At 52.0% G+C, this 24,916-nt stretch overlaps 1 protein-coding gene across 11 annotated transcripts in view; it reads right to left on the minus strand.

Moving 5' to 3' along the window:
• Positions 1 to 5,239: 5,239 nt before the first annotated feature.
• The window catches only part of ATP2B2 (ATPase plasma membrane Ca2+ transporting 2), a 363,792-nt gene continuing 344,115 nt past the window's right edge, over positions 5,240 to 24,916 (minus strand). For 7 of the 11 annotated variants that reach the window (XM_036431068.2, XM_036431062.2, XM_045579174.1 and 4 more), the window contains 7 exons: positions 24,348 to 24,454; positions 23,656 to 23,847; positions 20,632 to 20,845; positions 18,806 to 19,017; positions 18,554 to 18,661; positions 16,491 to 16,673; positions 5,240 to 7,231 (listed from right to left, as the gene is read on the minus strand). In XM_036431068.2, coding sequence (XP_036286961.1) covers positions 6,920 to 7,231; positions 16,491 to 16,673; positions 18,554 to 18,661; positions 18,806 to 19,017; positions 20,632 to 20,845; positions 23,656 to 23,847; positions 24,348 to 24,454 — 1,328 coding nt within the window. In that variant the 3' untranslated portion in view covers positions 5,240 to 6,919. Of the gene's footprint in view, positions 7,232 to 10,429; positions 10,485 to 14,594; positions 14,767 to 16,490; positions 16,674 to 18,553; positions 18,662 to 18,805; positions 19,018 to 20,631; positions 20,846 to 23,655; positions 23,848 to 24,347; positions 24,455 to 24,916 lie in introns of all 11 variants that reach the window. The other 4 variants (XM_036431066.2, XM_036431065.2, XM_045579175.1 and 1 more) reach the window with 2 other exon arrangements.

Here is a 24,916-nt window from a genome sequence, read left to right on the forward strand (position 1 = left end):
TTTAGGTATCTGAAACTAGCTGGTCTTCTCTCCTGGCCAACCCTGCCCCCCTACCCAAAAAGGATGATCAATTTTGGGGGCGTGGGTAGACTGGTCCTAGTGCTTCCTTGTTGTTAGTCTCTCCTCAGAACCCGAGGCTGGGACCAGGGGCAGAGAAGGCTAAGGGAATGGCCCCTACTGGAGGCTGAGTCCTCTCGCCCTGCCTTTTCCAAGCCATGGGATCCCAGGCTCTAAACTGCCTCTTCCCACAGTTCTGGGACCTGGTGAGTCAGGCCCATCAAGTAGATTTCTCCTCAGGCAAAGGGGAATCTCAGCCAAGCTTCTGCACTTAGAGTTCAGGATCCACCCCCCAGTGTTCCCAATCCTTAGGTCCCTGGCTTCCCACAAGCACAGTGAGGATGCTGCACTCTGGACAGAGCCTGGGACTCCCCTCATGTCTGGCAGCTCTGAGCCCCTCTTTACAAGGAGTGCAGTGACTTGGGTGGAGCCTAGGCTCCCCTTGGGTAAGTCACAGTTCCTCAGTTCCCTCTTCTGTAAAGAGGGGATGAGGGAGAAAGAACCCTAGCTGGGGATGGTCACTACTGGAGGGAAGATGTTAAGTCTCAGAAAGTGTGATAGATCCAGACCATTAAGGAGCTTTGGAGAAGCCTAGGGGCGTGGGTCTTACAGAATTCAGGGCTGGGCCTCTGGGCAGCAAACCCACCTTCTCACCTCCACCCCAGCTTTCAAGACTCCTTATTTCCCTCTAATAAAGACATGTTGCAAGGGTGTGAGGGGGTAGTGCTTAGAGTGGAGCAGGGAATAAAGGGGGCAGAGCTCTTGGGTTTTCTGTTTTTTTTCAAAGGATAGGCCCTTTCTGGCCTTGGGTCTGTATTTGCATCACTGACCATCTGGGTGATAAAGTCATCTCCTTGCCTGGCCTACATGGCTTGGTGGTTGAGCATTTACCTACGAACCAGGAGGTCATGGTTTGATTCCCAGACAGGCTTAACCCCCAGTAAGTGGAATGCAGGAGGCAGCCAGTCAATGTGTCTCATATTAATGTTTCTATCTCTCCCTTTCACTTCCTCTCTGAAATCAATAAAATATATATATAAAAAGTAAAGTTGTATCTTTCTCTCTGAGCCTTACTTTTCTTGAGTGGAAAATGGGAGCAATGGCATGTTAGGTATAATACAAACATATGGGCATAGTTGTTATTAGACAAGTTGGTGTTATTAGAAGAATTCCTTGGTGTAGGCATTGAAGTTGGAGAGATTGGGGATTTGGGACAAGCAATGCGACTATCTTATTCATTAAGGTATTTGCTAGTGGGACTGAACAGCATTATAATTTAGAGCTTTTGAGTGCCAATTCTGGCATAAAAACTGCTAGCTATCAGTACTTTATCTCCTAATTACTTGGTGGGCACACCCTCTACTTCCCTGAGCTGCTGTCTCCTGTTAAGTGGATATTACAATAATACCTCCTCTGAAAGTTGATGTTGGGATTAAATGGATCCTGGATATGAAACTGTTTGGAAGTTGGATGGGCCTATGGTGCTTGATCTGGGGATCAATTCTCCCTGAAAAGAGCTGGGATTTAGTGTGTGTGTGTGTGTGTGTGTGTGATGTGTGCAGCCTTCAACCTTTGGACTAACATTGAGGTTTAGGGTGCCAGGCCCCCTTCTGTCAACCTCCCCAGTAGGGGCTGCCACTTACATCTTTTGTCCATTTCTTCAATCACCTTGCTCTGGTTAGTACAGACCCCAAATCAGGCCATTCTTAGCTTTCCCAATTTGTGCCCCTACCTCCCAGAGTCTCTGCTCCCTGAATTTCTTCTTCCTCTTCCTCCTTCCTTAGGCCTCTTCCCCACAAGTCTTGTCTGACACTGTTAGCTGCCCCCCGTGGAAGGTTAATGACTCATGGCAGGCTAAACTTGTATCCCTCAAATGGTGGATGCTGGAAAAGTGTGATTTGCTGGAAGGAGAGAGACCGCCCACTGAGCTATACATCCTGGGGCAAAGTGCCTTCCCCTCCCAGGGACTCAGTTTCCCCCTGAGTTCCGATCCACGAGGTTGGGGACCCAGTTGTCCTTTGGAAAAAGGCCTTGTGATGTGTACGGTGTCAGTGTTTCCACGTGTGCATTTATTGTTATTGCTCAGTATAGTGTTGAAAAGGCAGACAAATCCCATTGATTACAAAAAAAGCACAAGCCAGAGATACAGAGAAATAAAGAGTGTACAATAAGAGCACAGTCACTTCCCAGCCCCGATTGTCCCAGAATCCCCCGCAGAGCCTGGACAGCTTGTGGAAGCTGGAGGCGGCACCATTTCCTCACTGCTCTGTTATAAAATATGTGCACACAAAGTTAGCAAAGTGTGGCGGCCCCCGAGAGGAAAGGTTCGGAGGGAAAGCACCACAGACATTACAAAACAGACTTAGGGGCTGAGAAGGGCAGTCGCAGCCTCAGATATCTTATTTTCAGTGGAGGGGTGATGGCTGATACCCAGGGCCGAGGATCCCCTTCTCCCCATTCGGGGCAAATAGGATCTCTACGTCAAAATCAGGAGAGCTTGCTTTGGAACTTGGGAAGGACCTAGGGATTTCTGCTGTTGTCTGAGTTAGGTCTCAGCTCTCAAAGTCCCAAAAGCCTTCAAGAACTGAGCCTCTCCCTTCCCTGCCCGGATCTTCTAATGGTGGGGTCTTGGACACTATGGAGTTTTGGATGGGAGGCATGTCACAGTGAGCCCAGCGGACAGCCTCCTGTAAGTAGGACAACAGAGGGGGGTGGTGGGGCTGGGGGGTCAGGGTTGTGAGAAGGTCTAGACAAGAAATGGCTGCATCCCAAAGGAAGTATCACACAACCACTAGAAACTTTGGATAAAGAGCAAAAAAGCAGTTCAGGAAAGGGAGGCAGGAATAAACATTTCTCCAGGAGGAGAATTAGACATACAGACAACTGGGCCACCCATTCTCATAGCTCCATATCTGGGAGAAACCCCTCTTTCTTGTCTGGACCAGGGCAGATAAAAGGCCCACCCTAGTACAATAAGTGGGTGACTTTGGGTCCCAAACTGGGATGGGGGGCAGACTTAATGCCCCTACTTCCTATTGGTGGCCTTTCCTACTGACACAAGGGAACAAGTGGGAGTATGAGATGAATGTTGGGCTTCCCTCAAAATTCAGGATGCCCCTTTTGCTTCTCCTTACAGAACACTCTTTAGGGACCCCGAGTGGACAGTACTTACAATGGCAGAAAGATGTTTACACACAGAATGGCAGGGCCCAGTGTATTTGAGGTGGGTAGAGGACATGCAAAATTTTAGTTTACTGGGAAGAACAGATGTGAGAGAATAATTAGGAAATTTTGTAAAAAAAAAAAAAAGAGTGAAGAGTACTTATCCTACCACATGATAAAACTTTATAACATATCCTACCATATAATAACACATTCTATATAGCAACAATAATTAAAATTATGTGGCTGGTGCCAGATGAGACACCCAAAAAGGGAATAAAAGGTAAATCCCAGAAATAGACCCACCTCTATCTCAGCTATCAGTGTTTGGTAAAGATGACATTTCAACATGGTTGGGGAAAAGAGTGGCTATTTACTAACTGGGATACCCAAGATAGGGCAGGTCCAGAGTCCTTGCATCAATGCAGTCATTGCCATTGGTCTGGTCTCAGAAGGAGGACAACCTTCCTCTTGCCAACTCCATGCTCTGGTTGGGACAAGTGGCCCAGGGGCCACAGTGAAGGGAGCAATCAAGGCTGCTTCTGATTTAGGGAAAGTGCTGCCTGAATTGTGTAAGGAAACCCGGAGGTTTCCTCCCTGCTCACCTCCAAAGGTGAGTGACTCTACAGCCCCAGGGGTCATTGAATGGGCCCTCGGCTCCTCCCATAGCTGTAGGGGAAGACAAGTTGGTGAGCTTAGACCTAGAACTGAGCCTCCTCCTGGAGCCCTTGTCCAGAGGACAGAAAGGAAGCTAAGTGCAGTTATAGAAAGAAGTATTAGTTACAGGATATATATTTACTATATTTTGTTTGATTATTTTTTTTCTTTTTCTTTTTTTCTTTAAACCACAGACATTTCAGAACCACAGTGCGGGAATAAGAAGAGTCAGCAATTGAAAGCATTGCATAGTATTAAATGAACAGAGACGGTGAGTTCTTTATTTACAATTATTGTCTAGATAAAAAAATTCATAAAAACAGATGAATGGTCATAAATTATTTACCCCCTAATGGGGTGAACTGCCAAACGTACCCCATGCTGCTAGATATAGGACACAGAGTGCAAGCTTTATGTACTACAGTGAGTTTTGACAAACCCAATCATTTCCTGTGTGTGTGGATGTGTGTGTGAGTGTCAGAGGGAGGGTGTGTGCGTGTGTTGTGTGTGTGTGTGTGTGTGTGTGTGTGCGCGCGCGCGCGCGTGAGCATCCATCATTCCTGACAAGGAAGGATCAACCCTAATGCAGGGCATTCTCAGTAGCTTCCATGGCTCCCTGTTCCCCCAGCTAGGACCCACTCAGAAACCCCACCCCGCTTCCCTGGTGTCCTGGCCCCAAATAAATAGGGAGCGTGGTGTGCCAGGGCAGCCTTCCCAGGGCTATGGAATGAGGTTGGGGCACAGGATTGGAACAAAGAAGGGGGAAGATGGAAAACCTTGAGAAAGGAAACTACAAAATCCCTGTGTTCCAAGGCTGCCCAACATTTTCCTTGTGCAGGTCTTTCCTCTCGGTAGGCAGGAGAGCAGCGGGCTGGCTTTTGATGGTGTTAGTATCGGAATCCAATAAGCCTATCTGCGGGCTGGTCGCCCCTTTGGGGGTGCAGTCTCCTCTGCTGGGTACACTCAGAGACCTTTCTTCACGACATTCAGGCGATGCTCTTGTGCAAAGGCGGTCCTCCTTCCAGGAAGGTTGTGCCAGGTGGGATGGGCTGACTTGGGGTCCCAAACCCTCAGGTTTCTCCAGGTGCAGGCCCTCCCAGCTGACTATGGCTCTTTTCCCGAGTGGCTCTCATCTCGTGTGTGGAAGAGTTCTCTGGGCCTGGAGAAGGGAGGGGGCTGGGCTGATGCAGAGCAACTGTGGGCAGGGTCATTGTGAGGAGTGGATTTCACAAGCGAGGCGGAAAGTGTTTGGTTTTCCTTGAAGCATGGGACGTCATCGATCATGGTATTCAAAATGTCTTTTGCACTGTACAAGTTTATGGAAAAAGGTCGTATGCTGAAAAGTCTCGAAGCAAACTTTGTATTAAATACAAAAGTTCTTTTATGAAAAAAGCTGATACCCACAAAGTGCTTAGCAGTTAAGAGGCTGACATACAATTAAATAAGCTCTTATTAAGTGGGATTACTAGTGCTGTAATTGTCTCGAGGGAAAAATAACCTCCTCTTCTCACCTGCGATACTGTAGGGTTTCAGAATGGCTTTCTGTCGGGAAAGCGACTTGCTGTTAAAAGGCTACAGTATATATTGCGACTATAGGAAGACAATTTGGTTTAAAAATCACACTGAATACATCTCGATATACACATCATAAGGTTTGTTCGGATCTAAATAGTGCAGAGAAAAAGGCTATTCTTCTTCAAAAATAAAAATAAAAGCAGCAAGCCATAATGATCCTCATCCAATTACACCAACAGCTCAAATGCTGCAATTAATAAGGAAACAAACCTCTAAATTACTAACAACAACAAAAAAAATCAACACAATAGCATTTATAATATTGCAACACTACCTCAATCTCTATACAGACAGTGCCAAAGAGAACCTCTTCTCGAAATGCTCTTTGTAAACCCAAGTGAGTTTCGCTGAGAGAAAAGTCTTCAGCAAATGCTTTGTTCCGTCGTCCTTGGGCCGGGAGCACCCTCAGCGCGCCAGGAAGCCTTCTCTCTCCTCTCCCTTTGTCTACGGAGCATGGTGTGAAAGCCCTCAGCATGGGATCTCGGTAACTTTTGGCTTCTGCCTGAGCCTTCTGTGGTAGTGACATTGTTGAACGGAAATAGCAGGCAAACTTCAGAGCATGGCTATTGTAAAACATCAAGGATACAATCCAGGGAAGTGTCTGTTGGGCTGAGCTGTTTTTTTTTTTATAGCATCTCAGCCACCAGTGTTCTTAAACCATACAAATAGCCAAAGACATTATCTACAGGTTTGTAAACAAATTACATTCTTCTTTTAGGACATAAATAAGTTAAAATAGAGCAATTTAAGCAGAAACAAGGCAACATGCCGGCAAAGAAACTTTATATATCCATGTATATATATTTATATATATATATTTTTTTTTTTTCCCCCCTACCTATCTATATGGACGTATACAGTCTTGAGTAAGTATACGTTGATATAGATATAAAGAAATGGAGATAACCTTGTGAGTGTCTATGAAGTTCTTCGGTTCCATTGGTGCAAATCTACTAGGCGAGTTAAGCTCTGCAATGTCAAAAAGTTGTTAAATTAACCTATACAACTGAGACCATGCTTTGCAAGCATTTCAAAAATTCACAGACCAGGGGATTGGATAAATAGTCTCAGAAAATAGTCTGTTTGCAGTTCCCGCCTAAGAAAACAAACAAAAACCCTCTCCAGCCCCCCCAAACCAAACAAGCGGAGGACTGGAAGTGTGCAGTACATTCATGCAGGGGACATGGCGGCTGGGCGGGTGCAAGGCTGGTCCATGTGTGGGCAGGAGCCAGGAAGGGCTTGTTCTGAGAGGATCGCTCAGGCCCTTAAGCCCCGAGGAGATCCCGCCCCTTGCCTCAAAGTGAAAAAGAGTTCAAACAGCATCACAGCCAGAAAGAGGGTCTGTTGGGTGGAAACGTTGGTTTTCTCGCCATTATTTGGTTTCCTGTTGTTGCTCCGTTGCTGCTTGAGTGAGTTGGGTGCCTGGATGGGTGGGTGCCGGGGAGGTGGGTGGTGGCGGGGTCCTCAGCTAAAGCGACGTCTCCAGGCTGTGGATGGGGCTCCCTGGACTTGAAGAGGTAGCTGATTTGCTTGTGTCGGTCGTCAGGTTGATCCCGCTGTCGATGGCGCTGTTGTTCTTATTGAGCGATGACGGCGGGCTCGAGTTCTGCTTGAGCGCGGCATCTTCTTCCAGGTCGGTGTCATCGATGAGGGGGATGTGGGGCTGTGAATCTTCGATCCGGAATTCAGGATGAGCCATGAAATTATGGATGGAGGTTCGAGACTCAGGCTTTTCTAGACCTTCATAGAGAGAGCTACGGAACGCCTTCACGACGCGGATCTGCAAGGGAAGCGCAGGGGTGAGAAAGCAGTGCCCTAGGGCGTGTGTGTGTGCCCTGGGGGTTTGGGGAAGGGGCAGGTGGGAGAGGGATTAGGGCACAGCAAGTGGGTGGAATCCATAGTCTCGGGGTGTTATGAGCATGGACAGGAGAGGGAAGAGTGGAAGAGAGGCTCAGGTTATATGCATCCATGAGGTTTTTTAACATTGCTTTGGTTTTGGTCAAAACGACAATATTAGGACAGGAGGAATCAAGGCCCATCAAAGAGATGATGGGAAACTGGTCAGAGGAAGCATGGTCCACTCTGGCGGGCACCCAGACCTAGGGAGAGACTGAGCCTTGTTAACTTTAAAGCGGGTTCGACCATGCAGAAGGGTAACGGGGCCAGGTGGGAACAGAATAGGAAGGAGAGGCTATTTTTTTTTTTTAAAGTAATCTTAAAAAACAAAACAAAACACCCCACACACAGTTAAGAAACCATACCACATGGAACAGATAACATGTCATGAACAGAAAAGGAACAGAAAGGAGAGACAGATGGATAAACCGGGATGAGAGAAGACACACGAGGGCCAAACAGAGAACTGAATGTCAAAACGAAGGCAGCAAAGCAAACCAAAGCCAACTCAGAGCTTTCTGGGGTGCAGAGCAGAGGCAGCCAGAAAGCACAAAGGAGCCGGCGGACGGGCGACATTCGGGAGGGGAGCATGCCACGGTGGGGGTCAGGGACCACACGGCACACGCAGACAGACACACGCTACACTTGGAAGCCTGGACAATGTGAACGGAGGTCGTTTTGTACCCAACGTTTCTTTCCTTCATGCATTTGGGAGGTAAACACTCGAGTATTGACTCAAAGCCCTGGCCAGCCATTGTAGTGGGCTTTGGGGTTCCTTATTTTGATATTTTCATTTGTGCCTTAAAAACACAAAACCAAAAAAACGAGGCCAGAATCAGATGGTCAAGCCCTGCCCTGGGTGGGGTTTTAAGGGGGTGTGGAACTGAACTCAAAATAGCAAGTTGGAACCTGGGTTCTCTGAAGAATGGAAGGAGGTGGGGCCTTGCATCCGCCGGGCTAGTGGGAAGAACCCTGGACCTGGAGCCTGAGTCCTAGCTCTGTCACTTCCGGTGCTTGACAGTGGGTGAGCCACACTCCCTCCCTGGCCATTTCTGTCCTTGCAGGGTGCAGAGAACAGGACCCTCACTTAGAAGAGAGGGGTCCCTCCTCTGGACACCTGGGAGGGGGAGCCATGACTGTTATCTCAAGAGATTGATGGGATTTGGGACAAAGGTTTTTCCCTCTCTTTTCCCAGCCCACCTCACAGGGGAGCAGCAGCAAGGGGAGTGCAGTGGGGGCAGCACATCAGTGCCTCCAAGGAGCAGAGCCTCAGCCGAAGCGGCTGTGGTCCTGCAGGCACCCTGCATGGCTGGGTGGCTGCTCCCACACCACGGGCCTCTGGGGCACAGAGGACGGGAGGAGTAAACCCAGGGGCAGCTCGCTGCGGGGCAAGGTGGGGAAAGCCTGTCCATGGACATGAATTTTCTTGCTGACTGTGGCTGATGGTTTTCAAGTGTCACAGCTCAGGCTTTATTTTACTTTTCCATAGGGGAGTCTTCCTAGAGCACATCATATGCTCCTCTGACTTTTCATTTAGAGTACACAGAGAAGAAGTGGGCTTTGCCAAGAATCTTTTGGTCTTGTGTAAGAACCTACAGTTATTATTATTATTTTTTTAAAGTTCTAGAAATGAAAGAAAAATCAACAAAATAAGAAAAGGAAAAAAAAAGTTCTTGCCGAAACCGGTTTGGCTCAATGGATAGAGCGTCGGCTTGGGGACTGAAGGGACTCGGGTTCGATTCCGGTCAAGGGCATGTACCTTGGTTGTGGGCATATCCCCAGTAGGGGGTGTGCAGGAGGCGGCTGATCGATGACTCTCTCATCGATGTTTCTAACTCTATCTCTCTCCCTTCCTCTCTGTACAAAATCAATAAAATATATTAAAAAAAAAGCAAAAAAAAAGCTCTTCTTGGCCTGGCTGGAGTGGCTCCGTGGTTGAGCGTCGACCTATGAGCCAGGAGGTCACTATTTGATTCCTGGTCAGGGCACATGTCCAGGTTGCAGGCTCGATTCTCAGTGTGGGGCGTGCAGGAGGCAGCTAATCAATTATTTGCTCTCATTATTGATGTTTTCATCTCTCTCCCCCTCTCTCTTCCTCTCTGAAATCAATAAAAGTATATTTTTTTTTAAAAAAAGTTCTTCTTTGATGTTAGCCATCACTTACTAGTTCTGATTTTCCCTTGTCTTCTCAAAAGCATCTCTGTCCCCCTTCTTTTTATGTGCTATTGGCTGGGGACTCCAAAGAACCCTGTCCACTGCTTTAATAGGAGGCCTCAGGTGTCGAGTGAGGGCCAGCCAGATGTGGTGCAGTAGTGCTGGCGCTCCATGATGGCTATTTGGCTGCCCTGAGATTTCTTTCTCCTTGGACTCCATATCTGTGGCTCTGTAGAGATTATTAATATTCTGATGCCCTTATAAGTAGTGGGCCACTACACCATTGATTAAGTGCAAACAACAAAAAAGGTGTTGCAGGCCTCAGTTTTCTGATCTGTGAAATGGGAATACTTATTATTGTAGTAGCTGCCCAGCCTAGTGCCCAGAATGTTCGGAGGTGCTGAATTGTATTAAGATTCCAGCCAGAGCCCCTAGTGGAGGAGGAGGGATGGTTGCAGGACCCTGTCAAGTGACTGACAACGCAGAGGGGACAACACACAATGAGATGCAGGTCCCCTGCCCTCCCCCTGGCATGGAGACAACAGAAAGAATGAACTGCTCTGGACAAGACTGTGGGGACAAGACTTTTTGGGACACCCCGCCACGGCCATCTCAAGTCTCCACTTCGGTTCTCTCCACGGCTGAAATGGAAAAAAATATGGGAAGAAAAAAAGCTCTTCCATCTCCCCTTCCTGCCTACCCTGAAGACGGGGTTTTGTGGAATGAGCTGCAAGGGGCATGGGGGGAGGGGAGAGGTTCCAGGCATTTTGGTTTCATCAGCACAAAGGGAGCAGGAGGGCTCTGAGGAAATGCAGAGGCCCTGGCCTGCGATGGTTCGACATACTCGAATGTTTACCCGGCTTCAAGGAAGCCAAGAGTCTGGGACTGATTCACATTCATTTCAGGCTCAAGGTTAAAGACTCACAACCTCTTTTAATTTCACTCTCTCTTGCTGAACTCTGTGTCCAGGGTTCTCTAGCCCTCTAGGGAAACAAACACATGGAATATTCAGAAAGCAGAGAGGTCTAGGGTCCCCCACCATCCCAGAAGCAAGCCATTTTTCTTGTCAACCCAAGACTGCACTGAGCTAGTTACCAACGTGCTAATGAGAGGTCCAGCGTCCTTTCCTTTCCTAGTCCCTCCCCTAAGAGATGCACATTCCTTGCCACAGCAGTCCTCAGAACCCGGAGTCTGGAGGGGGAAGTGGGAGCAGGAGAGTCCTGTCTAGAAGGAGCAGTGTCCAGAGACAGTGGCTGGTCTTGGGGGTTTGTGGCCTGGCTGGTTTGAAGAAGCAGGACTTTCACTGATGAACACGGAGCCTGCTACAAACGTGCTATATACAAAGGTGGCTGGAGATGGGTTAGGAATTTGAGGGGAATAAGGCAGAGGAGTTGTGCAACTTGGCCTTGGGTCAAAGAGCTGAATGCTGATTTGTCCTTGATCACCATTGGGAAAGCCCCCTTCTCCCGTCCCTGCCAGGCTGGGGAGAGTCAAGCAGAAAAACAACTCCTTTGGGCTTGGGACCTTGAGGATTAGCTCTTTTGCTGGAGGAGGCTGTGGGTGTGAGTGCTGGTTCCAGAGTGGAAATTCAGCCTCTGTGGGCTCCAGGTCTGTGGGCTTGTCTTGGCTGGGAAGAGCTCTGGGGTGGTAGGAAAAATGAGGGACTTTGCACTCAGACCTCTTGCCACTCACTTACTAAGTGATCTTGGGCAAGACAGTCCACTTCTCTGAGCCTCAGTGTCTTTTTCAGTTAAATGGATGTATTGGCAGATCCTCCCCCCTCCTGTTTCAGCTGGAGGCATATGTGAAGTGAAGGATGTAGGCAACTGCTTGGGAAGATGTTGAGTGAGGCTCAAGGATACGTCAGGAGGGTGTGTTATTAAGTTTCTGGGGGTAAAACAAACTTGTTTGTGACTAAATCAGAAGAAGAAAGCAAGAAACCAGAGTTCCTTCTTGAACATTCCAGATGCCAGTCGGATGGGACTGTCCTAGCACCACATGCATTTTTTCTGCCTGGGGCCCTCCATCTCACAGTGGTGCTGGGGGAGGGATGTGTGTTGTGGGCGGAGCAGGTTCCTCACCCTGATGTCATGAGTCAGAAGTCAGTACAAGAGTGCCCTGCCCCTGGCTTTTATAGCCAACTCTTGATAACCCAGGGCACAGTGGTTTGGCTCCGTCAGAGCTCACAGACACCAGCATTTTCCATGCAGCATGCACATGGTCACCCTCCTCTGCTGGAGAACCCCCAGGAAGAGGACCCTGCTGAGAGGAGGCGGGAGGCAGCTTCATCTCACCCAGTCTTACTCCTGGCCACCTGCTGCACACCTCCCCATGGGAAGACGGCCTTTGGCTTCTGAAGGGACCCTGCCTGATATCTAGGGGGTCCTCAGAGACCTTGGAAACCAAAGGATGTGACATTGTTATAGAAACTATTTCAGCAAAAGAGGAACTAGGGGTATTTATTTAGAGTTTGCATTGTGACTATGTTGACCAGAGTGTGTGCACGGAAACCACAGAGGTTGCGATCCCTTTGGAACCAGTACCCTTGGGCAAGGGGACAGACAGGCTCTTTTTGAGACCATAGGTCCAAGAAAGGGTCCAAGAATGGGCCTAGAATTACAGGCTGGATTCTACAATAGAGGGTAGGAATACAAGGTTCTTAAGGAAGCATGCTTCCTGGGGGAGAGGCAAGGTGGTGGCTGGGGGAGGGAGCTCTGCCTGATAAGCCCCTTTGAGGTCTCTGAGAGAATTAAGGGTCAAGGCTTAAAGGCTCCTTTTTTTTTTTTTTTTTTTTTTAAAGAGAGAGTGGAAGAGTGAGGTAAAGACAGAGAGAAACATTGACGTGAGAGAAACACATCGATTGGTTGCCTCCTGGAGGAGCTTGGACCAGGGTCTGGGTGGGGAAGAGCCTGCAACTAAGGTATGTGCCCTTGACCAGAACCAAACCTGGGACCCTTTGGTCTGCAGGCTGATGCTCTAAACACTGAGCCAAACCGGCTAGGGCACAGGCTCCTTTTCAAAGGCTGTTCCAAAGTTGGGGTCACCCTGGGATAAAGGGAAAATTGGCTTAGAGATAGGAAGTAAGTGGAGGGTGGGCAGAAATGGTCATTTCTCTGAAGGAGAATTGCTAAGAACTAACTGTCCCAAGACCAGCCTTACTGAATGGCTTTACAAATGACAGAAGAAAAGATGAGAATTCAATGGCTAAGGTTTGAGATGACTGAGCTCTTTCTTTTAGCCTGAAAGCCAAGGGGAGGGGGAAAAGCCAAAGGAAGACTTCCAAAGGCTGAGAAGCAGGAATGTCAGAGCGGCTCTTTTGTGGCCAGTGCAAAGTGCCACACTTCAAGAAGAAGGCTGGACCAGGATGGACAAAGAACTAAGTGTGCACTCAGAAGCTAGGCTTCTGGCGGTCAGAGCCAGCCAGAAGGATGCAGGTGTCACGGGGTGGAGTGGCAGAAACCAAAGGAATGGAATCTTCCTCAAATGGCTTTCTCGGCCAGAACACTTCTGGTCACGGAGCAAGGTCAGAGCTAAGCTGATGCAGAAGTAGGTCAGCTGGGTGAGGGCCTCTCACTAAGGGGAGGGCTCTCTAATGCGTAGGGGAGAGGACGGGACCTCATCACTGGCTCTGGTTTCCTGCCCTGAGAAAGCCTGGCAGTGATTTCCTAGTGATACCTCATGGGAATGTGAGTCTGGACAGCATCTGCTCAAATAGGTCTGCGCATCACCTTGGCTAGTCTGGCCTCCCCATTACTGTGGTTCTGTGCTAACGAATGAATGAACAATGAGGGGCTTTCCCACATTTTCTGCATCCTTCCTGTCATCATGCATAACTGGCAGGACTGCATCCACTGAAAGATCATGGGACATGAACATATGCCATCAACAGGCTCTTTGTGGCTCATGTCCCTTGCCAGAGGGCTCAGATGGCATAGTTCCCGCCTAGCACACGGGTCCTCTCCTGTGCAGTGTGTTATGGGTGCTCTGTGTTTGGATGGGGGGAGGGGCATCTCATAAAGTATCAAGAGATGCCTTCTGGAGTCTATGCCTCCTCAAAGAAGCCCAAGGGCTGGCTAAGGGAACACATCGGGGCCATCTGAGAAGATCAGAACAGGGCTCCCTTGCAGTTTAGAGACAAGGAAAGGGAGGAAGGTGGTAAACAGACTACTTATTTGCTCTGAGACCTGAGGACATAGGGGTTCAGAAAGATCTAGACAAGGCCAGAGAAGAGATTCAGGTAAAAAGCGATGGCATGAGGTGACGAGCTGGGCAGGAGGGAAGTGATGGAGGGGGTCAGAGCCCCAGGCTGTTGCTCAGGTAAGGAAGGCAGGAAGCCAAGGACTAGACCAGATCCCTCAGGGCCTCCAGCTCCACACGAGACCTGAAGCTTGGCCCACTGAGGTCAAGTTAGGGGCCTTGTCCTTTCTAGGAAGGCATCAGACCTTGAGCATGCAGGGAGAGTGGTATGAGGCAGCTGATGCTTTTAGGTGTGCATGGAGAGAGGGCAGAGGGTTCCGAACCACTGGGCTGTGATCTCCTGGGACCCCAGATGGACTATGACCTCTGGCCTACAGTGACCACTCCCTTCGCTGGACCTCACTGTGCCTGACTGTGACCCCTGAGGGCCTTGACCCACAGTAACCCTTTGCCTGACTGACTGGAGACTGTGATTTCCTGGCCAACTCTGACCCTTGTCCTTGTGAGCCAGCTTTCTGTCACTGATATGACCCTAGACTGATTGGGACACCTTGTGCCCCCTGGCTGACTGCTCCCCCTTGGCTCCTGGGACCTTGTAGTGCAGGGGGATATTTAATTATTGAAACCTTTCTGGTGATCATTTGACTGATCCAAACTTTTTGACTACTTGTGACCCTCCCGACCCCTTGACTGACTGGTTGTAACTCCTGACTCTGACCCCAGCTGACTCTGCCCACCGAGAGACCGGCCCCCATCACTGACTATGGTGGCCCTCAGCCCACTGGGCCTAAGCATGACTGGCTGCCCCCCCATGTCCTTGGTGTCCCGGCCCCTGCCCGCCTGCCCGCCCGGCGCTAGCGTCGGTGGTGCCCGAGGCGGTAAGGATTCACACTCACGCCCAGCTGCAGCAGGAGGAAGGCTGGTCGGAGAGGAAAGAGCATTGGACAACGACACGTGACTAGGGCTAGAGAGATTGGCTACGTCCTGGCTCTGGCTGGTGACGGAGGACTGTCTCCGCAGGGCCCCCTGAAAGGAGGCCCCGCTCTTGAAAGTATTGACTACTTCAATCTGCAACGGAGGAGAGAACGAGACAAGTTGCGAGAAGAACGAACACAACAGCTACACGACTGACAGGCGCAATGCCACGAGAACAGCCGCAGCCACGGCAACAATGACGACGTCACTGAAATAAAAATAAAAAGTACCAGACACACTCCAAGGCTCTGAAAGATGTCTGCTCGGTTCTGGCCCATCTGCAGGCCCAGGGTCCCATGGAGGACCCCAGGGGCCAGTGGGCTGGGCTGGGGTTGATTAAACATGGTGTTTGGAAGTGAGAGGGGAGCTTAGTGCCACTTGGGGTCAGGGGTGGAGCCTGAGTGGTATGGTGGGGGCTCTGGGTGGACAGACTTTGGCCCAAATCTCAGCTATGCCACTTACAAGCTAGGTGACTTTGGGCAAGTCACCTCTCTGAGTGTAGTTTCTTATCCTTCTGAAGGGACGATGCCACCTACCTGGCAGGGTATTCTGTGAGTGGCAAGCACTTGGCCTGTGTTAGTGTTCCTTAAGAGCCAAGCTGGATAGGCACTCTGTCCATTCAAGAAACTACAGTCCCGGTGTCCTGCAACCTCGAGACCCCTGAAAGGCTCTGCGCAGGTTGGTAACAGCCATGTGCTCCGAGAGTGGCCCGGCAGGCGGGGTGCCCGATTCTTGCTGGGGAGGAGCCCAGGCTGCATCCTTCAGGTGGCTCTGGGGCTGAAACCTGCCTCTGTCCCCCACCCCAGCTCTCAGAAAGGGCTGCCTCCCCTTTAAACCCCTGCCCCCTCTAAAACTGGAGGAGGCTTACCTACCTCTCAGGGGGCTGGGAAGGTCAGTGAGATGATGTTTGGGACAACGCACTGTGGGTGTGAGGCAGCCCAGGTGACCTGTTCGTTATGTTTATTAAGTGAAGTGCTAGGCCACCAGGCAGGATGCAGGTGGGGTCTCTGAAACACATCCCAGAGTGGGATGGGGTGGGGGCCATGAACTTGCCAGATACAGCTCTCCCAGGTGGTCTGGGTAAGAGATGGACCCTCTCTCAGTTACCTAGGCTGTGAAAGCATGATGTGAACTGTAACCCCAATCCAGGCAGAGGGGCTGGCTCCCATGAGAGCCTGCAGCGCGTGGTGGGAGGGCTGCACATTGTAGCACCTGGCATGTGGCAGCCATGCAGTCTCTGTGCTGGGGAAGAAACACGTGTGCTCTGCAGGTGTCTTTGGCATGCATGTGTGTATCTGTGAGTGAAAACCAAGCTTTGCTTCCCAGAGCTGCCTGAGAACCCGGAAGACCATTATGGAGGACGACGATGTGTGAATGTGTATAAGCCCCGGATCTCACGGGCCCCTGGTCCTGGGAGAATTTGGGGCCAACCCTGGCCTGAAGCTGCCATCTTGGCCTCCTGGAGACCAGTCTCCAGCCTTGGGCTGTCCCTTCTAGTAGCTGCCCTGCAGCCCTGACTAGAGTCCCTAAGTCCCCTCAGCTCTTTGGCCCACTCTCCCTGCTCAGGGGTAACCCCTGACCCCCCAGTCTGATCCCTTGCTGACTGAGAAGGTGATGTGGGACATTCCTGAGGAGGCCACTGTTTCTTCAGCAGCCACTCGAGAGTGCGTGCAAGGAACGTGGGCACGGAAAAAGCTGGTGAGGTGGTGCGAGCAGGACCCTGACCTCTGTGGCCCTGGGAGGTGGTATGGAGCACATTCACTCCATCACCTGCCTGCCCGGCCAGGCGTGGGCCCAGCCCTGGGAGCCTCCTGTACCTGGGTTTGGATCCGATTCAGGCCTCGGAACCATAGGATCTGGCCCCGCCTCAGCTCCCGCTCGGCGTGGTCTATCTCCTCCACGTCCTCGTTGAGCTCCTCCTCCGGGATCTCCTCCTTCTGCGTGAGCCTGCCCGCCTCCTTGAGGAACTTGAGCCTGCTGGTTGGGATGGTGGCGATGACCTGCAGGGGATGTGGCAAGATCAGGGCAATGGGGGCTGTCCCTTAGTCAGCCTCCTTCCCTCCCTGCCACCCCCTCCTTGCTCTCCCAATCTCCTGCTTCTCTGACCCAATTACTTCCTTACATGTTCAACTAATTAACTCATCCCAATTCAATTTTAAATCTCTTATTAATTTGCTTTTTAATTCATTCACTCATCCAGAGTCAAGGGGGCACAGTGGAAAATCCTGGCTTCTAGGAGTTGGACAGATGTGACTTTGAGTACACCACACCTTCCTGGTCATGTAACCTTGGGCAAGTCCTTCAAGCTCTCTGAGCTCTGGTTTTCCCATCTGTAAAGCTGAAGGCAATTCTCTGGGCTGGAGGGTGAAGCGAGATGGTGTGTCTAAGATGCCATGCACGAGCTTGGTGGGCGCTCAGGCTTCTGGGCTCCCTCCTCCTGAGGCCTCTGGGTCCTGGGCACCCAACCTGAGCAAGAGGGTCTCAGGACCTACATAACCTGGGGAGAGCCAATTTGGGGATTCTGGGAATCGTTGCCTTCCTAACTAGGGGAGGCTACATGAGAAGGAGGAAACCTTCATTCTTCCTCTTTCTACAAAGGATTTGTCCATGAGGCTTAAGAGGCAGCCTTATGGGGGAACCAAGGTGGCAGTGGTCAGAGGCTCCTTGTATCCCCTGCAGGGATAGAGGGGCTGACATCAACACAGCTTTAAGGGTTCCCTGGTAGTTTAAGGTGGGCATTGCCTGCTGGCAACGTACTTAGGCATTAGGAGTCTGCTCACCCAGACACCCTGAGCTCTCTAAGGGAGTGGGCCCCAGGGGAAAAAAGATGGCCTGGCCCTGGGGGTGCCCAGGGAATGGGGTTTCCTGAGTCAAATCTAGTTTATCAACTCTTCCAAGAAGTCCAGAAGTTAAAAACATTTTTGAATAAAACTAAACTTTCTTTTCTTCTACTTAATTTCTGCCACTGAAACATCCCACCCAAGCCTGGGAACAGCTTGGAGGCAAGAACACTGTCTCAGGTCCATTGGGGCCCCCTGCCTGGGTGACAGAGCACCTCAGAGATAAAGTCCCTTTGGCCCAGCTTGTGTCTCATAAACACCAAAAGTCCTGGTTAGGATCTTTGAGCTGCAAATTGTGAGCCCTTTGATGGGTGTGTGTGTGTGTGTCCCGAGAACACAGGCAACAGTAGGAAAGGGAACTGGTGGGAGAATGTCCTAGGGTCATAGTTGAAAGGGCTGCACAGAGCACCCAGTCCAGTGGTGCCTAAAGCCAGGAGGATCTCAGATGGCCAGAGGCACAGCACTGAGTAGGTCTGCCACATGGCAGATTGCCTTTTTGTTCCCTCGGAGCCTCTGAAGGAGCCTCTCTTTGGTGTGGCTCCAACTACTCATCTCCCATCAGCACCATCAGTAACACCTCCTAACTGATCTCCTTTTTTGACAGCTAGCTGCCTGTAGGCTCTGAGCCTTGGCAGACCATGGCATCAGGTTAGAGTTTAATATCATTGTTCACTTTACATTATTTCTTGGTTAGCTTCTATTTATGACAAGTGATACTGACTTCCCACTCATGTTAGTAATATAAAATTGTCTTTTGAAATAAATTTCAATGAAAAAAAGCCTGATACAATTACAAGAAACTATTAAGTAAATAACATGATCAGTGGTACCTAGATATATGGCAAAAAATCAGAATGATGATACCCAAATGACAAGCATCTGGGACCTGGGCCAACTTTCATTGCTCAGATGCCCAGTGGCAGGGAGGGCCTTGTCCCGGGCCACACTGGGACCCATTCCTGGGGCTCCTGGATTTCCTGGCCAATGCTCTTTCCCTTCTCCCACTAAGAGGCACTTCCCATAACCCACTCAGAACTTACCTGGCCCCAGACGAGCTCTCCTAACCCGATGAATATGCACCACATCCACTGGTCCAGCTGCAGCGGAGAGCAGCTGAATGGCTTCCCCCCAAACTGCACGATCACTATCTGGAGGTCCACGGGAGCAGAGACAGAGACAGACAGAGAGATGGGCCATCAGGGGCCAGGCTAGAGGCCTGGGCTCTCAGGACACTGCAGGGAGCTCCAGCTGCCCACTGCCCGCTGGCCCAGGTTAAATGGTGGCCTGCCTACCTGAATGGCAAAGGTGCCCAGCACGATGGTGCAGAAGATGGGATTCCGGAAGATGCCGTCAAAGACGTTGCGCTCCCCATGGATCTTGCGGGCATTGATCTCGTTGAAGAGCTGCATCATGACGAAGGTGTTGAAGATGATGGTGTAGTGCTCCGAGGGTGGTGAGTGCAGGGGGGCATTCCTCCCGCTGTCGATCTCGAACATCTTTTCACCTGCCAAGCCGAGAGTGCGGGAGCTGGGTGGGGGAAGACCCTGGGCCCTGCAGCAAGGGGGGGCAGCCCAGGCATGGAGGTGTGCCCCGGACACGGGGCAGGTAGGCCTGTGCTGCTGGGTGGTCATGAGGTGAGTGAAGGGGTAACAAAACCCTTTATCCTCTAAGCCTTAGAGGATAAGGGAACAAGACCTTAGTGAACTTCCTTCCACTTTTCCATGGAAAGCTGGTAAAGGTGGGATGCTGGCTGTGTTATCAGGCGACGTTGCTAATAAAAACATGACAGGCTCATCTGGACTGCGATGACTGGAGGTGAACTAGAGATACCTGGTGGGAGGCCATGGCTTTGGGGGTCTCCCAAAAGTGCTGCTTTTTGTAACTGGGCGTGTCCCTTGCTGAGATATTTGGAAGCTCAGGGGACTATTATAAGAGATATAATTCCCATGTGGAGGCTGGGATCCTCGGCCAGACTGGCTCGGACACACCCATGTTGCCGCTTCTCTTACAGCTGAGCTGTCACACGGAGGAGGGCAGAGCACCCCGGTATTGTGTGGACACCCGCTGATGGTGTGCCTATGCAAGGTGGCGCCAGGAGGGCTTGTGGGGTTTCCTGTGTGAGAACTGTACACCTGAACCCAAGACCTCTGAGGGTAGATGCTCAAATGGGAAAGCCAGCAAGTAAGGCAGGGGCTGCCCTCTTCTCTCCCTGGGAGACTTTTTCTGGGAGTCTCCTACTTCTGCCTTTCTGTGGCTTCCTGCAAGGCTTCTCATGTGCTCTTCACTATGGCCCTGCCAACACTCCACTTTGGAGATTTCTGGAAGAGGCCTGCCTTCTGAGGAACAGGACCGTGCCATCTGTCCTCTGTCCTCTTAAGGCAAGTGCGTCTTGGTTTTGAAAGTCCAGCTCAAGGAGGCTCACATGAAGGGAGCCTGCCCAGACAGGGCCTCTAGCTGGGCCTGACTGCTGTGTACCATGGGCAAGCCTCTTCCACTTTCTGGGCGTCTATTTTCTCAACTATTACCAGGGGGTGGGCTCTGCATGGATCATCTCTGAAGCACTCATGGAGACCAGGCCAGTCTTAGCCCATCTAGACGTGGTTCTTTGCCCAGGCTCCTCCTCAGACTGCGTGCCCTTGGGCAAGTCACCTCACCTCTCTTTGCTTGCTGTTAGCATTGTCATGGGGTGTGATGGCAAAGGTGCCTGCCTCACGAGTGGTTGGCAGCCTAAGTGAGGTATTGTGGGAATAACTGGTGGGTAGGCAGGTGTGTAGGAAGCCTCACTGAGGTAGCCTTCCACAGGGCAAGGATGTAGGAATGCATCAGAGAAGGGGCCAGTCATTTCCCCCAAAGTGTTATGCTCCTCTGGGGCTGGCGTGAGGGGCATTTATCAACACTTGGGCACCGCCTTATGTAGGGTGTACTCAGTGTTCGGAGCTGGCGTCTGTGGAAAAAGCCTTGGTTTGAGGGTTGGCCAGATACAGGACAGAACCTGGCTCTGCCCAAGTCTTGCTCTGTGACCCTGAACAGCTAACTTCATCTCCCTGGGCCTCCGCCCCCCCACTGGCAAACAGGAAGTGGGTGTAAATCAGAATGCTGGGTGGGGTGGGGGACTCACCAACAAAGAGCAGTGTGAAGATGAGGGTGAGCTGGTAGACGGCGTGGCCCAGGATGTTCTTCATCATGGTCCGCGAGATGAGGGGCTTGTTGCGGCCGTAAGGCTTCCTCAGAAGCAGGGTCTCGGTGGGCGGCTCGGTGGCCAGCGCCAGTGAGGCGAACGTGTCCATGATGAGGTTCACCCAGAGCATCTGCACGGCCTTCAGAGGGGAGTCCTGGGGACAGCAACAGTGGCAAGGGCTGTCATAGGGAGACCGGCCCCACCTGCTGCCACCATGTGCCTGGTGTGGGGCTCAGCAGTTTTCTGCTGGAGCCTTGAGGCCGCTCTGCCCAGTTGGGTCTGTCCCCTGGGTTCCTGAGCAGGCACAGAGCAGGTTCGCTGAGGCTTTCCCTGGAGGATAGCCCAGACTTGCCCACTTTGGCTGTCTTCTTCCCCAAGGACAAAATGGACTCCCCGGGGCCAATGACAACTGGCTCTCTGGTAAATACAGCCATGTCTTTGCTTGCCACCTCCCTTCCTCCCTTCCTCCCCTCCAAGAGTCTCACCTCTGGGCAAGGCCACAACGACCCCCACCATCTCCAGCACAGGCTCCATCTCCTCTGTCTCCCTCTGCACCTCCTCGCTGCCTCTTTCCTCTCAACCATTAATGGTTCATGTCTCTCCTGCCCTGTGCCCCAACTCTGTCCTTTTATACCACTCAATTTCTCTTTATCCTTTACCCCACTTTAATGTCAGCAGTTATTGTGTGTGTGTGATCCCAAAAATAACATTTTTATGGTAGAAAATTTGGGCAAGTAAGGGATAGCAGAAGCTAAAACTCATCAGTGATTGAACCTCCTGTAGGTTCCCACCACCCACAGTCTGGCGTGATCTTCCACACCTCTGCCTGAGATTGGGATCACATATTCATACCGTCCTGTGCAATCATGTCATGCAGTTGGCACTGCCCAGAGTTGCTGAATCCATCTGTCCCCCTCCTTCCTCGCACCCTGTGTGCCTTGTCCTTGGCAGCCAGACCCTGGCCTCTCCACGCCCCCCAAAAATCTTTCCCCAAGGTCATCAGTGCCCACTTGTCACAATCGAGGAACACATCTTCCAGCCCATCTCACTGGCCTCACTGGTGTTCGGTCACAGCCCCTTCCTTGCACCCCTGACCACACTCACCTTGAGCTTCTTCTCTCTGAATGTTCCTTTTCCTTCTCCATCTCCCTCAGGGTGCTTGTCCTCTTCCCCTGCCTCTGAAATCTGTGCTCCCCGTGGCCCCTTCACCAAGTCCTGCTCTTTCCCCCTGACACCTGCCCCTGGCTGCAGGCGCCCCATCCTCCCTCACATTGCCCTCTTGCCAGCCCAGCCATCTCCCTGTGGCTTTAGCCTCATCCACTGGCGAAACACCTCCTCCAGGACGCCACAGACCCCGAGAGCCTAACAGCCTGAACTGAGCTGTTCCTGCTCCCTCTGTCCTCTCCATGTACCTCCCGAGGCTCCTGTCTGCACCCCATATGCTCACTACCTCCTAGGTATTTACCAGAGCTCCTCCTCCCGCCCACTTCTCCCACCTCTGCCCTGGCAGAGTCACAACCTCAGCTTCTTCCTGCCGTCAGCCTTCTCTGATCACATGCACCTTGGGGTTAGGGTCCCCGATCTCCACATCAAGGTCTCTATGGCTCTGACACCAACTCAATCTAAGACCTTAGGCAAACTGGTAGTCCTCTTGGAACCTCAGTTTCCCCACCTGGCATCTGCTTGTCTCAAAGAAGCCTTGTGAATTGCCATGTTGTGGGAGTGCCCCCATGCCACCACTAGAGGGAGCATCTCATCCACAAACCAGGAGAGAAGGCCCTTGAGTAGGGAGGGACTTCTTCAGCGCAACCCTCAGACTCTCTCAGGGCTTGGGTATTGGGTGCTGCCATGTGTATCCCCAAGGCCTCAGAATAAAGCAGAGGGGAGCAGTGTTCCCAGTGCCACACAGCTCTTTGGGGCAGTGCCAGCCTCCGGGCTTCTGGGGGTTCCTATGGGCAGGAACTTGTCTGCCCACTTGGCCACTAGGAGGGGCCAGAATTGGAATACGCCTGTTTCTCCCCCGGACCAGCCTGGTCAGCCCTTGGGGGAAGCAGGAGGCTATGGGAGTAGTGGCAGGCACCAAGACTCAGTTTTCTGGCTCTGTAAAATAGGGATCATCTTGCCGAAACCGGTTTGGCTCAGTGGTAGAGCGTCGGTCTGCGGACAGAAAGGTCCTAGGTTTGATTCCGGTCAAGGGCATGTACATTGGTTGCGGGCACATCCCTGGTAGGGGGTATGCAAGAGGCAGCTGGTCGATGTTTCTCTCTCATCGATGTTTCTAGCTCCCTATCTCTTTCCCTTCCTCTCTGTAAAAAATCAATAAAAGATAAATAAAAATAATGAAATAAAATAGGGATCATCACTGTTCCCTGCTGCATGGGGCAGGTGGGGAAGCAGGGGATGGTGATGTTGGGGCCTGTGGTTAACTGCCCCTGGGTACAGGACCTGGGGCTGCTCAAGACCCAGACTGAGATCCTGACAGACAACTGTCTCTCCCCGTGACAGTCCCTGACTCCCTCCTATGGCCCCAATTGGCCTCGGGAACCCAGGCAAACAGGCCTCACCCAACACCCTCCATGTGAGAACTAAGGCCCCCTGGGCCCTGCTGGGGCTCCTTGCCCCCATCTGGCTGCCTGATCTCCTTGGACCAGGCCCTGTCCCACCCTTCCGCTAGTCCTTTATGTGGCCATGAGCTCTGCCTCTCCTGCCTCCTGGAGCAATGACCATCGCTGTGCCTGGGTCAGGCAGGCATGGAAGTGAGGCCTAACATCTCCACTTGCCTGATGACCTTGGATAACCCCACCACATCTCTGAGCCTCATTTCCTCTGCTCCGCTGAGCTGGCGCCTGAGGTCTGTATGCAGTTACTGGCCCACAGCAGGCACCAGTGATGGGTGGGACAACCGGGGATGCCCTCCCCCAGGCTCCGGCATGCTCCACCCTGCCCACCCCTCGGGGAACCCACCTGCGTGATGCAAGCCCCCGTGAAGGCCACAATCACGGCCACCACGTTGACTGTCAGCTGGAACTGCAGGAACTTGGATATGCTGTCATAGACGTTGCGGCCCCACATCACTGCCTTGACGATGCTGCTGAAGTTGTCATCCGTCAGGATGATGTCTGAGGCCTCCTTGGCCACATCTGTACCTGCAATGCCCTGTGGGGACGGGGACAGGAGCCTGGGTGGGTCAACTGAGGAGGCCAGCAGCTCTAGCAACACTGCTCTCATCCCCTACACATCCCCAGTCCTATACAACCCCTACATATACACACCCAACTGCCAGCACAGCCAGATCACCGGACACACACACACACACACACACACACACACACACACACACGTGCGTACAGACGCATCTGCATGCACACACATCTACTCCTGATAGACCCAGCACCCTGGGGCCAGCCCTCTCTTTCAGGAAGCCTCTTTCTGCCCCCCCCCCCAGACCCACTAGCACAGGGAGCCTCCCTCTGCCCTTCCATTGGGCCAGGTTGGGCCTTGAGACCACTGGGCACATGAGGTGGACGGTGGGTGGGCTGAGTGTGAGCTGAGGGTCCCTCATCGCCAGCCTGAGGCTGTATTGTCCAGTTCCCCTAATGCCCTATCCGTGAGCTCCTGCGAGATGCTGCCCTTGCCCCCCCGCAAGCCTCTCCTACCATGGCGAAGCCCACATCCGCCTTCTTGAGTGCAGGACCATCATTGGTGCCATCTCCTGTCACGGCCACCACCTGCCGCTGCTCGGTGTGGGTGCTGTCGATGATGCCTGTGGGAGGGGGCAGGAGTGTGCTCAGGGCCCTGGGATGCTCCGTGGGGCAAGGACAATCTGGCCAGTCTTGAGCCTCAGGAGGACACAGGACTGGGCACAGCCTCCTCTCTGGCCTTTGCCCTGCCTGCTCTCCCCACCCCCACTCGTGGTTCTTCCCAGCTCCAGGGTCACCCATAGCTCCCAGCACCTGCAGCGGATGTCAGGCATCTTAGCTTAGTACCGGCTTGCAGCCCTTCATGGTCTGGGCCTGCTCACCAATCCAGCACCCTCTCTCCTCTCTGTAACCCATGGCCACCCCAACAGCCACCCTGGCCAGAATCGCTGCCTCCTGCCTGTCCAGGGGCTCCAGGGTTTTGCCAGGGGCTTACCATGTGCTCCCCCAGCACCACTCTCTGGGAGGCTCAGTCACACCTGAGGAGGTCTAGGCTGCGCCATTCGCCAATGACCTCCGACCTACTG

Source organism: Pipistrellus kuhlii, unplaced genomic scaffold (genome assembly GCF_014108245.1).
Source record: "Pipistrellus kuhlii isolate mPipKuh1 unplaced genomic scaffold, mPipKuh1.p scaffold_m20_p_11, whole genome shotgun sequence".
NCBI lineage: Eukaryota > Metazoa > Chordata > Mammalia > Chiroptera > Vespertilionidae > Pipistrellus > Pipistrellus kuhlii.